The 13867-nt window shown below is 39.7% G+C and overlaps 1 protein-coding gene across 2 annotated transcripts in view; it reads left to right on the top strand.

The window, feature by feature from the left end:
- Positions 1-13625, top strand: part of LOC122808649 (T-cell surface glycoprotein CD4-like) — a 39869-nt gene extending 26244 nt beyond the window's left edge. Inside the window, exons 5-8 of one of the 2 annotated variants that reach the window (XM_044079620.1) lie at positions 5114-5428; positions 6267-6557; positions 8090-8211; positions 11922-13625. In XM_044079620.1, the coding sequence (XP_043935555.1) occupies positions 5114-5428; positions 6267-6557; positions 8090-8211; positions 11922-12041 (848 nt within the window). In that variant the 3' untranslated portion in view covers positions 12042-13625. Of the gene's footprint in view, positions 1-5113; positions 5429-6266; positions 6558-8089; positions 8212-11918 lie in introns of both variants that reach the window. The other variant, XM_044079619.1, reaches the window with a different exon arrangement.
- Positions 13626-13867: the final 242 nt, after the last annotated feature.

Raw genomic sequence — 13867 nt, 5'->3', positions numbered from 1 at the left:
AAGCAGTAAATACAGTTACACTTTGAATTAGGGACTCAGCTGCATCCCTTGTTTTAGGGAAGCAGTAAATACAGTTACACTTTGAATTAGGGACTCAGCTGCATCCCTTGTTTTAGGGAAGCAGTAAATACAGTTACACTTTGAATTAGGGACTCAGCTGCATCCCTTGTTTTAGGAAGCAGTAAATACAGTTACACTTTGAATTAGGGACTCAGCTGCATCCCTTGTTTTAGGGAAGCAGTAAATACAGTTACACTTTGAATTAGGGACTCAGCTGCATCCCTTGTTTTAGGGAAGCAGTAAATACAGTTACACTTTGAATTAGGGACTCAGCTGCATCCCTTGTTTTAGGGAAGCAGTAAATACAGTTACACTTTGAATTAGGGACTCAGGTGCATCCCTTGTTTTAGGAAGCAGTAAATACAGTTACACTTTGAATTAGGGACTCAGCTGCATCCCTTGTTTTAGGAAGCAGTAAATACAGTTACACTTTGAATTAGGGACTCAGCTGCATCCCTTGTTTTAGGAAGCAGTAAATACAGTTACACTTTGAATTAGGGACTCAGCTGCATCCCTTGTTTTAGGAAGCAGTAAATACAGTTACACTTTGAATTAGGGACTCAGCTGCATCCCTTGTTTTAGGAAGCAGTAAATACAGTTACACTTTGAATTAGGGACTCAGCTGCATCCCTTGTTTTAGGAAGCAGTAAATACAGTTACACTTTGAATTAGGGACTCAGCTGCATCCCTTGTTTTAGGGAAGCAGTAAATACAGTTACACTTTGAATTAGGGACTCAGCTGCATCCCTTGTTTTAGGAAGCAGTAAATACAGTTACACTTTGAATTAGGGACTCAGCTGCATCCCTTGTTTTAGGGAAGCAGTAAATACAGTTACACTTTGAATTAGGGACTCAGCTGCATCCCTTGTTTTAGGAAGCAGTAAATACAGTTACACTTTGAATTAGGGACTCAGCTGCATCCCTTGTTTTAGGAAGCAGTAAATACAGTTACACTTTGAATTAGGGACTCAGCTGCATCCCTTGTTTTAGGGAAGCAGTAAATACAGTTACACTTTGAATTAGGGACTCAGCTGCATCCCTTGTTTTAGGGAAGCAGTAAATACAGTTACACTTTGAATTAGGGACTCAGCTGCATCCCTTGTTTTAGGGAAGCAGTAAATACAGTTACACTTTGAATTAGGGACTCAGCTGCATCCCTTGTTTTAGGGAAGCAGTAAATACAGTTACACTTTGAATTAGGGACTCAGCTGCATCCCTTGTTTTAGGGAAGCAGTAAATACAGTTACACTTTGAATTAGGGACTCAGCTGCATCCCTTGTTTTAGGGAAGCAGTAAATACAGTTACACTTTGAATTAGGGACTCAGCTGCATCCCTTGTTTTAGGGAAGCAGTAAATACAGTTACACTTTGAATTAGGGACTCAGCTGCATCCCTTGTTTTAGGGAAGCAGTAAATACAGTTACACTTTGAATTAGGGACTCAGCTGCATCCCTTGTTTTAGGAAGCAGTAAATACAGTTACACTTTGAATTAGGGACTCAGCTGCATCCCTTGTTTTAGGAAGCAGTAAATACAGTTACACTTTGAATTAGGGACTCAGCTGCATCCCTTGTTTTAGGAAGCAGTAAATACAGTTACACTTTGAATTAGGGACTCAGCTGCATCCCTTGTTTTAGGAAGCAGTAAATACAGTTACACTTTGAATTAGGGACTCAGCTGCATCCCTTGTTTTAGGAAGCAGTAAATACAGTTACACTTTGAATTAGGGACTCAGCTGCATCCCTTGTTTTAGGGAAGCAGTAAATACAGTTACACTTTGAATTAGGGACTCAGCTGCATCCCTTGTTTTAGGAAGCAGTAAATACAGTTACACTTTGAATTAGGGACTCAGCTGCATCCCTTGTTTTAGGGAAGCAGTAAATACAGTTACACTTTGAATTAGGGACTCAGCTGCATCCCTTGTTTTAGGAAGCAGTAAATACAGTTACACTTTGAATTAGGGACTCAGCTGCATCCCTTGTTTTAGGAAGCAGTAAATACAGTTACACTTTGAATTAGGGACTCAGCTGCATCCCTTGTTTTAGGGAAGCAGTAAATACAGTTACACTTTGAATTAGGGACTCAGCTGCATCCCTTGTTTTAGGAAGCAGTAAATACAGTTACACTTTGAATTAGGGACTCAGCTGCATCCCTTGTTTTAGGGAAGCAGTAAATACAGTTACACTTTGAATTAGGGACTCAGCTGCATCCCTTGTTTTAGGGAAGCAGTAAATACAGTTACACTTTGAATTAGGGACTCAGCTGCATCCCTTGTTTTAGGAAGCAGTAAATACAGTTACACTTTGAATTAGGGACTCAGCTGCATCCCTTGTTTTAGGGAAGCAGTAAATACAGTTACACTTTGAATTAGGGACTCAGCTGCATCCCTTGTTTTAGGGAAGCAGTAAATACAGTTACACTTTGAATTAGGGACTCAGCTGCATCCCTTGTTTTAGGAAGCAGTAAATACAGTTACACTTTGAATTAGGGACTCAGCTGCATCCCTTGTTTTAGGAAGCAGTAAATACAGTTACACTTTGAATTAGGGACTCAGCTGCATCCCTTGTTTTAGGAAGCAGTAAATACAGTTACACTTTGAATTAGGGACTCAGCTGCATCCCTTGTTTTAGGGAAGCAGTAAATACAGTTACACTTTGAATTAGGGACTCAGCCGCATCCCTTGTTTTAGGGAAGCAGTAAATACAGTTACACTTTGAATTAGGGACTCAGCCGCATCCCTTGTTTTAGGGAAGCAGTAAATACAGTTACACTTTGAATTAGGGACTCAGCTGCATCCCTTGTTTTAGGGAAGCAGTAAATACAGTTACACTTTGAATTAGGGACTCAGCTGCATCCCTTGTTTTAGGGAAGCAGTAAATACAGTTACACTTTGAATTAGGGACTCAGCTGCATCCCTTGTTTTAGGAAGCAGTAAATACAGTTACACTTTGAATTAGGGACTCAGCTGCATCCCTTGTTTTAGGGAAGCAGTAAATACAGTTACACTTTGAATTAGGGACTCAGCTGCATCCCTTGTTTTAGGGAAGCAGTAAATACAGTTACACTTTGAATTAGGGACTCAGCTGCATCCCCTGTTTTAGGGAAGCAGTAAATACAGTTATACTTTGAATTAGGGACTCAGCTGCATCCCTGTTTTAGGAAGCAGTAAATACAGTTATACTTTGAATTAGGGACTCAGCTGCATCCCCTGTTTTAGGGAAGCAGTAAATACAGTTATACTTTGAATTAGGGACTCAGCTGCATCCCCTGTTTTAGGGAAGCAGTAAATACAGTTATACTTTGAATTAGGGACTCAGCTGCATCCCCTGTTTTAGGGAAGCAGTAAATACAGTTATACTTTGAATTAGGGACTCAGCTGCATCCCCTGTTTTAGGGAAGCAGTAAATACAGTTACACTTTGAATTAGGGACTCAGCTGCATCCCTTGTTTTAGGGAAGCAGTAAATACAGTTACACTTTGAATTAGGGACTCAGCTGCATCCCTTGTTTTACGGAAGCAGTAAATACAGTTACACTTTGAATTAGGGACTCAGCTGCATCCCTTGTTTTAGGGAAGCAGTAAATACAGTTACACTTTGAATTAGGGACTCAGCTGCATCCCTTGTTTTAGGGAAGCAGTAAATACAGTTACACTTTGAATTAGGGACTCAGCTGCATCCCTTGTTTTAGGGAAGCAGTAAATACAGTTACACTTTGAATTAGTGACTCAGCTGCATCCCTTGTTTTAGGGAAGCAGTAAATACAGTTATACTTTGAATGCTTGTTGTTTTTCACCATGAGCTCACAAACACAAAGGTGTTAAAATAACTTTGATAGTCCTAGAAGAAACAGTGTACTGCTCAGACTCAAAATGCATGAAGCAGATGTGGACAGAATCAACCTAAATGATGTTCGGTCAATAAGTTTCACTTTGTCTTTGCCATACTACACGCCCAAAGAGTTATACTTTAGAGGTTTTGTAGGTAGGTATGGTTGAGTGAGTAAATGCAGGTGTGTGTGTGTGTGTGTGTGTGTGTGTGTGTGTGTGTGTGTGTGTGTGTGTGTGTGTATGTATGTACATGTGCAGCAGGGATTAAGACTTACAACCAGCTATAATCTCATTACTCGTATGATATCTGCTGAATCGACAGGAAGATGAGTTTTACGATAACCTTAATACAGTCTTCCTCTATATATGCTATATTTATGTTGGCAGAAGAGACCGAAGCTCTATAGACTAATATTTCTGCTGTAATATTAAAAACACGCATGTACATCTGCGCACACACACACACACACACACACACACACACACACACACACACACACACACGTGCTCACGCACACTCATGACACTTCCTCATACTGAAGTCGTCACAGCTATAGATGTACTCCCCACCTGGCAGTCTGCTAACCTACACAGCAAAACATCAGACTGGGGAAAGACATTGACTCTGAAGCCAGTGTCTTTGTAGTGTAAGTGCTGCAGACTTCAGGGCTGGCACACTTATGTCACTGCCTACACACATGTGCATGCACACTCATGACACTTCCTCAGCTAGCCTGAAACACAATACTTTGTAGTGTAAGTGCTGCAGACTTCAGGGCTGGCACACGTATGTCACTGCCTACACACATGCATGCACACACACTCATAACACTTCCTCAACTAGCCTGAAACACAATACTTCATAGCGTAAGTGCTGCAGACTACAGAGCTGGCACATATAAGTCACTGCCTTTCATAGTTTGGGAAGGTGATGGTCACTATAAATTGGAAAAGGAGTCATTGCTTTTAAATTTAATATGTATGGCACTCTATATGCTAGACACAGAATTAATTACATTGTATCATATACTAAATTACTTCCACTAAATTCTACCTAACACCTTTGTGGACAGTGATGTAAAACATTTGGGTACTTTACTCTCAAATCAATAACAAGTCCAAGCATATAAACTGTGACTTAATAATTTCAGGTAAAATAATTAAAATTGTTCATTCTAAAGGTGTGAGCAGATGTAAACATTTACTTTTTCTATACTCTTTTGCAGGTTTCCTCAATCCTGTCTCTCAAGAGGTCACTATCTGTGCTGGTGTGGGATCCGTGGTAGAGCTTCCTTGCCATGTCAATGACAGAGAACCTTCCATCATTTCTGGGTGGACCAGGCAGGGACTCCAAGTAGAACCACTTCAATCCAGGATGAACTGGAACACGGACTCACGGATAACAATTAAGGAAGAAGGAAGAGGCGATCTCACAATGACTATCTCACAGGTCCTGGAATCTGATAGCGGTATCTACTCTTGCTTTCTACAACTGCCAGAAAAAAGGATGCAGAGAAACATTGTGTTAGTGGTGGCAAAAGGTAAGAATTACCCCTTCCCACACTTTCTTGTGAATATTTGTGCTCACAGCAGGTAACCAACTGACAGCATGGAATAAAAACCTCACAATTAAATTGTGATTGTGTAATACCCCATCCCCCATATCTAGTGCTCCCTATCAGCATCCAAAGTGATACCCACAATTAGTGACAGGACTGTGACCCAGCTGATAATTTCTCATAACAGTACCTTCCTGTATCAGCAATGGGTCCTGTGACTTGACCCTCTCCCCATGCCTAGTGTCCATGTACCAGCACCCACAGTGACACGCACCAGCAGTGATGGGACTGTGACACAGGTGACAGTTTCTCACAGCAGTGCATTATCAGAGCTAGCTATGATTCCTGTACTCTGATCCCCCTTTTATGTATTGAATACCCTGTACCAGCACCCACAGTAAGACTTACATTAATGACAGGGCTGTGTCACAGCCAAGCCTTTCCTGCAGCAATACCCTGTCAGAGCTAGCTATAGTTCCTGACAATGCGGTATCCCTCAGAGTAACATACTGTTAACAAACATTTTAAATTAAAATGTTATCATACATTTACTGATAATATGTTTATGTGGTATTGTCCAGTTTAAGACTTTATTTAGTATGTTGCATTTTTGATATTAAGATCTTGCGGTCAAATACAAGAGAGAGTACACTTTCCGTACAGATTTTTTACCCAGTTTATTTTGCTGAATTTGTGAGCACTAAACATTTATGAACTCAAATCACCTGAAACAAAACATATCTATGATCTTTGCTGAAACAGAGATTCTCTGTTAATCATGTGATTGCAGCATCTTTGTTTTGCTTTGTTTCATCTGTAGTGAGTGCCAGCATTTCAGGCATGGTAAAAGAAGGCTCTTCTCTGAAACTGGTATGTGACCCTGATGAAGTAACTGGAGGAGATGGATTTGAATGGACTCATACTGAAGTCATCTCAGCTGCAGATGTACTCCCCACCTGGCAGTCTGCTAACCTACAGAGCAAAACATCGTACTGGGGAAAGACATTGACTCTGAAACCAGTATCATACACTGATGCAGGAATATGGATGTGCTCAGTGTCGAAAGGTGGCAAGAGAATAGGTCACATAGACTATAATTTGGAAATATCAGGTAAGTCATTATATGGAAAAAATTCCTGGAAAACATGTTTGCTGGCAAATCAAATTCAGTATATGTATAAAAGTAACCAGTTCATTCAAAATGATATCTTTTAGTGTCTTTGCACTTTTTGACAAAGATCACATCTTTTAAGCATTGTCACATTCTCTGCGCTCCACCAGCCTCAGAGTTAATACTATTTAACTGCAGGTATGAGGATACAGTTATCAATACCATGATATGGGATTTTGCTCTGCACAAAAATATCTTTTCAGTGTTGCGTTGATTTTGTTTTCACTGGGGATTTTTTAGGGTGTTTCATTCTGTGACTCACACACACCCACTTTTGAAATTCCAGTGCTTCATTAGTTCTATAATCTGTGCTCCCAAATTTGTGGGGAACACCTGTCAGCTGTAGGTGACACACGATGCATACCTCTCAAGTGTACCTCATTACGAGGAATGTACCTCATTTGGGGTCTTAAAAAGTTCATGTTCCTCCAAGTTCCAAAAATGTTCCACATTGAAAGACTCTGTCACACATTCAGTCTTAGGAATTTTTTTAGTGAAATTCACTGTAAATAGAAATGAATCCTACTAATTCATTAAAATATCTTCCTTATAAGTAAAACCAGCATATTTTGACCATCCTATGACCCTTCTAGTTAAAATTGTTAGTAAGCCATTAGTATGTGTTCCACATTTTGCCCATTTGTTCCACATTATGAGGGCTAGTGTTCCTCATTTTAGAAATGGAAGGTTGAGAGCTATGACACGATGAATGCAACAATTCATTTCTTGATGGGTTTCCCCTGATCTGGTTCCACAAGTATGGTCTTGTACGATGCATAAACCCAGTTGGAATATCCCAGTAAACAAATGTAAATAAAATAAACTAATAGCACTTGCTGGATGTCAGCCTATCATGTACGCCTCAGTTGCAGTCTTACTTATGAAAACACCCTGGTTATCTAACAAACCGACACTGTCCTGAACCTTTTCCTCATTTTGTTACCCTGCTGATTACCATCCAGTAGTTTTAAGGAGGAAAAGATAGCAAAATCTTCTGTGTGTTAAGAATTTGCTAACTGTTTTCAAAGTCAAATCAGCAAGTCTCAAATGACATGCAACTTGTGAACAGATTCCAGGTATATGCACATGCGTAGTGTTTCTAGTCAATCTGTTTTTTATTCATTTGAGTGATTTTGGGGCCTTTGTTTTTCATACCCTTAAAGAAAAGTAGGAGCAATCATTTTCTGTCATGATCAGATATGTTAAGGGAGGAGCAATCATTCTCTGTCATGATCACATGTTAAGGGAGGAACAATCATTCACTGTCATGATCACATGTTAAGGGAGGAGCAATCATTCTCTGTCATGATCACATATGTTACGCTTTATTTTACGTAGATGCCACCCAATACGCTTACCTCTTATTTCTGCTCTTCTTTTTGTCTCTAGTTATGTTTTTATTTTTCTGTCACAGTATGGTATTTATGCCAGAAAAGCTTTGTAATATTTCCCCATTTTCGTCTCTTTTACAGGCTCCCTGCTTGGAGACAAGACGTCTGAGGTGACTGGAAAAGTCTTGACTGCAGTTATTTTTTCACTGATAATCGTACTGCTGGTAGTACTGCTGCTTCTGATTGCACAAAGGCGCAGACAGGTGGGTACATTTTACACTTTGTGGATAATATTAACACAAAATACAGAGTAATCATAGCAAATAAAAAAATAAAGTCTAGCAGTGTTGACAATGTGTTGTAAAAGTGACATGACACTGTTTAAAGATTCCCACAATAGTGCGTGTCAGTCCAGCTACGAGTCCTGTGCCCTGACCCCTTCCTGTGTATCTACTGCCCCACACCAGCATTTACAGTGCTATTCACAGGACGTGATGGGGCTCTGACACTGCTGAGAGCTTCTACAGCTGTACATGGCATTACCAACTATAGTTCTTTTTCTATGACCCCTCTCCCCTGTTCCCAGTATGGCCTGTAATGACACACATACTGTGACACCCAGTGGATAGTGACAGGACTGTAAAACTCCTGAGACCTTCCCACAGCAATACATAAGGGCACCATTTGTGGATCTTGTAACCTGACCCTGTGACCTGTATCTAGTACCAATCTTCACTACAAAGGAATACGACTTTACTCTGCACAAAAGTATTTTTTCAGCTGAGCTATAATCTACCAGGTATACTAGTCTTAAAACCTTCACAGTCACAACTACAGCTAAGTGACAGTGCTGTGACACTGCTGAAACCATTCAATAGTAGCATCTATACCTACTAGTTATGGTTTTGCATCATGGCCTTCTCCTTGTATCTGTTGCCATTGTAAAATACTATCCACCACCAACAGTGGCACTCACTGATTCTGCCACAGCTGTGACCCTGTACAGAGCTTTTCAGAGCAGTATTTGTAAGTGCCAAATATGGTTCCAATACCACAAACTTCTCCTTTGTAATTAGTTCCTATATACCAGCCCCTGCAGTGACACCTACAGGTAGCTAAAGGACCATGACATGGCTGGGACCTGCCCACAGCAGTACCTGTTCGAATCAGTTATGGGTCCTACATCTTGATGCCCACCAGTGTACCCACTGTAGCATTCACAGTGCCACACACAGATAGTGACAGGGTTGTGACACTGCATACAGCTTCTCACAACAATACCTGTCAGTACCAGTTATGGGTCCTGCATCCTGACCCCCATTCCCTGTATCTAGAGGCCCTGTACCAGCTATGGGTCGTGTAACTCAAGCCCCTTCCTGTATCTAGTATCCCTGTACCAGCACCCAAAGTGACACACACAATTAATGACACAACTGTGATCCTACTGAGACGTTTCCACACCAATACCCGAGCACCAGATATGGTTCTTGTATTGTGCTCTTCTCCCTTGTATCCTGTGTACCAGAACCCATTGTGACACCCACACATAGAGACAGGGCTGTGATACTACAGAGAGATTTCCACAAAGGGCTTGTTAGAAATAGCTATGGATCTTCCATCCTAACCCCTCCCCTGAATATAAGTGTCCCTGTACCAGCACCCACAGTGACACTCAGGCCTGTGACACTGATGAGAGCTTCCTAAAGCAGGACCTCTCAGCACTAGCTATAAATTCTTCACCCTGATTCCTTCCATGTATTTAATACTTCTGCAATATAACTCATGTTGATACCACTTATAATAATGGAGCTGTAATTCTGCTACACTGCTGAGCTTCTCCAAAGATATTACTCTCTGAACAGGAAAAATGTAGCTGGTAATGACATTAGCATGACTTGAAAAATGTTTGTATTTTCCAGTTAGATAGCATAAACTTGAAATGAAATCCTTCGGATAACACAGAATGCTGCAAATGCAGTCTTGTAAGGCACTCGTCTGACAACCTGGGTGTGGGGTGTGTTGTAATACCTGTGTGTTGCATACACTGACGTGATGTTTTGTGTGTGTGTGTGTGTGTGTGTGTGTGTGTGTGTGTGTGTGTGTGTGTGTGTGTGTGTGTGTGTGTGTGTGTGTGTGTATGTGTGTGTGTGGTGAACTCAGAATCATTAATAACACTAACATTTACATAAACTGATTGAATGCACTTCTGAGTACCTCTTTAACTTCAAAAGCATGCACTCCCAGATGGAGAACTGTGTCCTCTACACCTCCATGACTATACTATCTCTGAGACTGCACAATATGGGGGAAAGAAGACATTTTCTAGTCCCCAGTACCATGCAGTCTCACACAACTCTCCATTTGACCATTCTAGCATTCAGCATTAAAAATGTACTTGATTTTGATTCAGCCAGAAGGTAGTTTGACGAAGTGACGTACACACATATCTGAATAAATATAAATATAGCAGATAATAAAATACAATAAAACAATCCTGGAAATACATTCCACTAAAGAAACTTTATTAAGTATACTACACAAAATGTAAAACAAGAGCTAAACCACAAAAACTAATAAGACAAAACCACAATCTCATAATTAGCGTTTATTCTGCACACAACAACAATATAATAACATCACACTGAAACAAATTAAAAAGAATATCTCTACCACTAAACAAAAACTGCCTACTCCTAAAACCTCATTGTTCGCCACTTAAAAGAACTGATCTGGTAAAAATAAAGACTGCAAACATTACACATCTACCACTGTATATAAACATAACTGTCATTTTAATTCTACTGATATTAATATTGTATTCATATTCAGTGTTTCATCCATACAGCTGCCATAATCACAACTGTTCAAATACACTCTAACCTACATTCATCCTTCACTTTACAGTGATAATAAATGTTTATGTGAGGTTTCACCAGCTACACCACTCTTAACTTATACATACACTATAACTCCATAGTCAACACAACAGCAACAAAAAATTTACAGCGAGAAAGCGCAAATACATTTAATAGACAAATCTGATTAACAGTGATACAAGATAAAATAAGCACTCAACAAAACATTACACTCACTGAAGACATCTTGTCTGAACACGTTCAGTGATAATTCTCTCTATTACCTTTCACAATCTTCTTGTGAGGCTGACTGATCTGTAACTACAGGAGCAGGGATTATAGTAACCTGCTTCCAGATGTCAGAGATAGCCAGCTTTTAATGTCCAATTAAAAATGTGAATAAAAGGGTATACTGGACAATTTTTCATTGCAAAATTTAGATATTTTGGCATCTCACCTGGTCCCATTAAGCTGATGAAAGCACAGTAGACCATTTCAAATTCAATTCTGGGTGGGATTGTGCCGGAGGGTGGAACAGTGGATGGGATTCCCCTATGTGGCCTGAAGTTTGCCCTGAATCTGTATGCTAGTGTGCTAGCTGTACCTGTTGGTTCTGTTATGGTCACACTATTTTGTGCAAAAATACTACAGCTAGCTGTAATTTGGCATTCACCAAAATTGCTATAGATGTGCAAGTCTTCTCTGTGTGTGTATGTGTGTATATGTGCGCGTGCACGCACGTGTGTGTGTGTGTGTGTGTGTGTGTGTGTGTGTGTGTGTGTGCACGCACGTGCATGTGTGTGTATGTGTGTGCATGTGTGCGTGCATGTGTGTGTGTGTGCACATGTACGTATTTGTGTCCAAAGAAGAAAAAGAATCCCATACAGGATTAGCTTCTCTGCCTTGCCCACACTATGTGCTGGGATACGCTGCAGCTATACTGCAGTCCTGAAATTAATAAAATGGGACACAAGAAAATGACTGAATAAGTAAATGCAAATATGAGTAGTAGGGAGGAATAAGGTTCCCAGTAAAGGGAAAACTGTGTTAAGATGAAAAAAAAAGTATACATTAGCATTCATAAATAGATGACATTGTCTATGTTTCTCCTGCAGCAGAGGCCAAGAGAATTTCCAGCTTTGGAGAATGCAATAAAATTACCACCAGTGACAAAAGAAGTTTTCAGAAAAGGGCAGAGCAGCAAAATGAATCCAGAGAAGCCATGTGAGATGTGCTGACAATACCGCTCACCCTTTATATAGGGGCATGACTTCATCAGCTTGAGATCTCTTAAGAGAAGAAACTACAAGGCCATTATGATGTAGCACTTTGTCTATCTAGAGCTCATTTTTCTGTTTCACATTTACTGTGGTATCAGCATTTCTTAATGTTTAAGTTTTTACACATTTACTGCAAGCAAATCTTCTTTGAGAAGCCTTCATGGCCCTTACTTCTGTGTGATGGCCATTTGAGTTTTTTATTATCAGTCGGCCCTCTTCCATGCACTAAAAAAGATGCCTGTGGTGAGCAGCAATACAGCATGGGTTGTAACTTTTGACTCAATTTTCTTGCAAATATTAAGACAAGCAGAGTACCTGCAACATGTCTGTTCCATTCTGGCAGTTATGTTTTAGTAGCTTGTAGCAAGTAAAAATTTCTTAAATACCAGACAGGAGAACGAAGTTTAAGTTTGTTAGTAAATAATGATGTTGGTAAATTAGGATATAAGCAAGGCATAAATATTGTAATGCATTACAGACTGCAAAACTTACACAACATATTGTATTTATGTGCATGTGTGTGATAATGCTGCAAAAAAGGATCCATAAACTTGGAGACGAACTTTAATCCACCAGATATACTAGTGTTTTAGGAAGCCATAACAGCACTTTCTGCTAATTGCTGTAAGAGGCAACACATTTATGGCAGCCCCAGCCTTCTGCAATCTGCCATTGTAAGATTTGCTGACTATAAGCACATTAGCAGATCAAGACTTGAGGTTCTCAGGTCTGAGCTGTGAGGAAGCCTTCAGTCCCGATCTCTCCCAACAGAGTGGCAGAAAAGAGGCAGCCTGGGAGGGCAGCAGATGTTATATGCTTTCTAAAACAAAAGGGCACCAAGAAAATGTTTGGAGTAACTATAAGTGTATCATTTCCCTTACCAGGTGATTCTGCAACCTGCAACCTCATCCCAGAAAATACAGAACTGATCGAATTAAGGAATACTATGAAGGCAATATAAAATGAACACTGAAAATATAATGCCATGGCCTAATTAAATACCTCTTTCTTTCTTTCTATTTTTAATTCTGTACATAATAAATATATTATATATATTATATATCTATAAATATATAAAACTACAAGTTTGTATTTCATGTTATTGGTTGCTTACTTATGAAATGAATAAAAACTAATCTCATAAATGTCTTACTATAGCTGTTATGATACAGCAATCAGACTATCATTTATTGCCATTTGCATAAATCCAGAATAATTTAATTACTTTTCTCATGCTCCCAGGTTACCATAATAGGGCATTATGAAAATCATGTGTTTACCTTACTGACAACATGAAGCATTGCACTAAATCTCCACCCACAAGAGACACCTCTTACGTTCGAGTTGTGCTTTACGGAAAGAGAGGTGTGTCATGAAGCCTGCACTATGTTAGCCCTCGCTTCCTTTTATCATAAAACTGGTCACCTCTTAGACACACAGACATCTCAGAAATGGGAAGCACTTTGTGGGAAATTTGTCACGTGTAATTATTAGGTTTCAGCAGAATAAAACTAATTCTGCAGGCAGGAGACAGGAAACTGATCAGCATGCATGGTTTTACTGAGTCTTTCCCCAAGTATCTGGGTTACGACTAATTATCTTCAGTTATGAACAATGAGGAGGTGTTTACTGTTTGAATTTATGGAAAATAAGATAAAAATGACATTCTGAAAAGTCTGTGGGAGAATAAAGCATGAGTTACTGTCTCCATTGAAAATAAGAGTAGAATTCATAATATAAAGCCATTTACGTAGCCAACTGACTCAAGTTTATGTCATTCATCA

The sequence above is a fragment of the Protopterus annectens genome, chromosome 8.part0, assembly GCF_019279795.1.
Source record: "Protopterus annectens isolate FY-2018-M chromosome 8.part0, PAN1.0, whole genome shotgun sequence".
Taxonomy (NCBI): domain Eukaryota; kingdom Metazoa; phylum Chordata; order Ceratodontiformes; family Protopteridae; genus Protopterus; species Protopterus annectens.
This window is presented reverse-complemented; position numbering and strand designations above follow the sequence as displayed.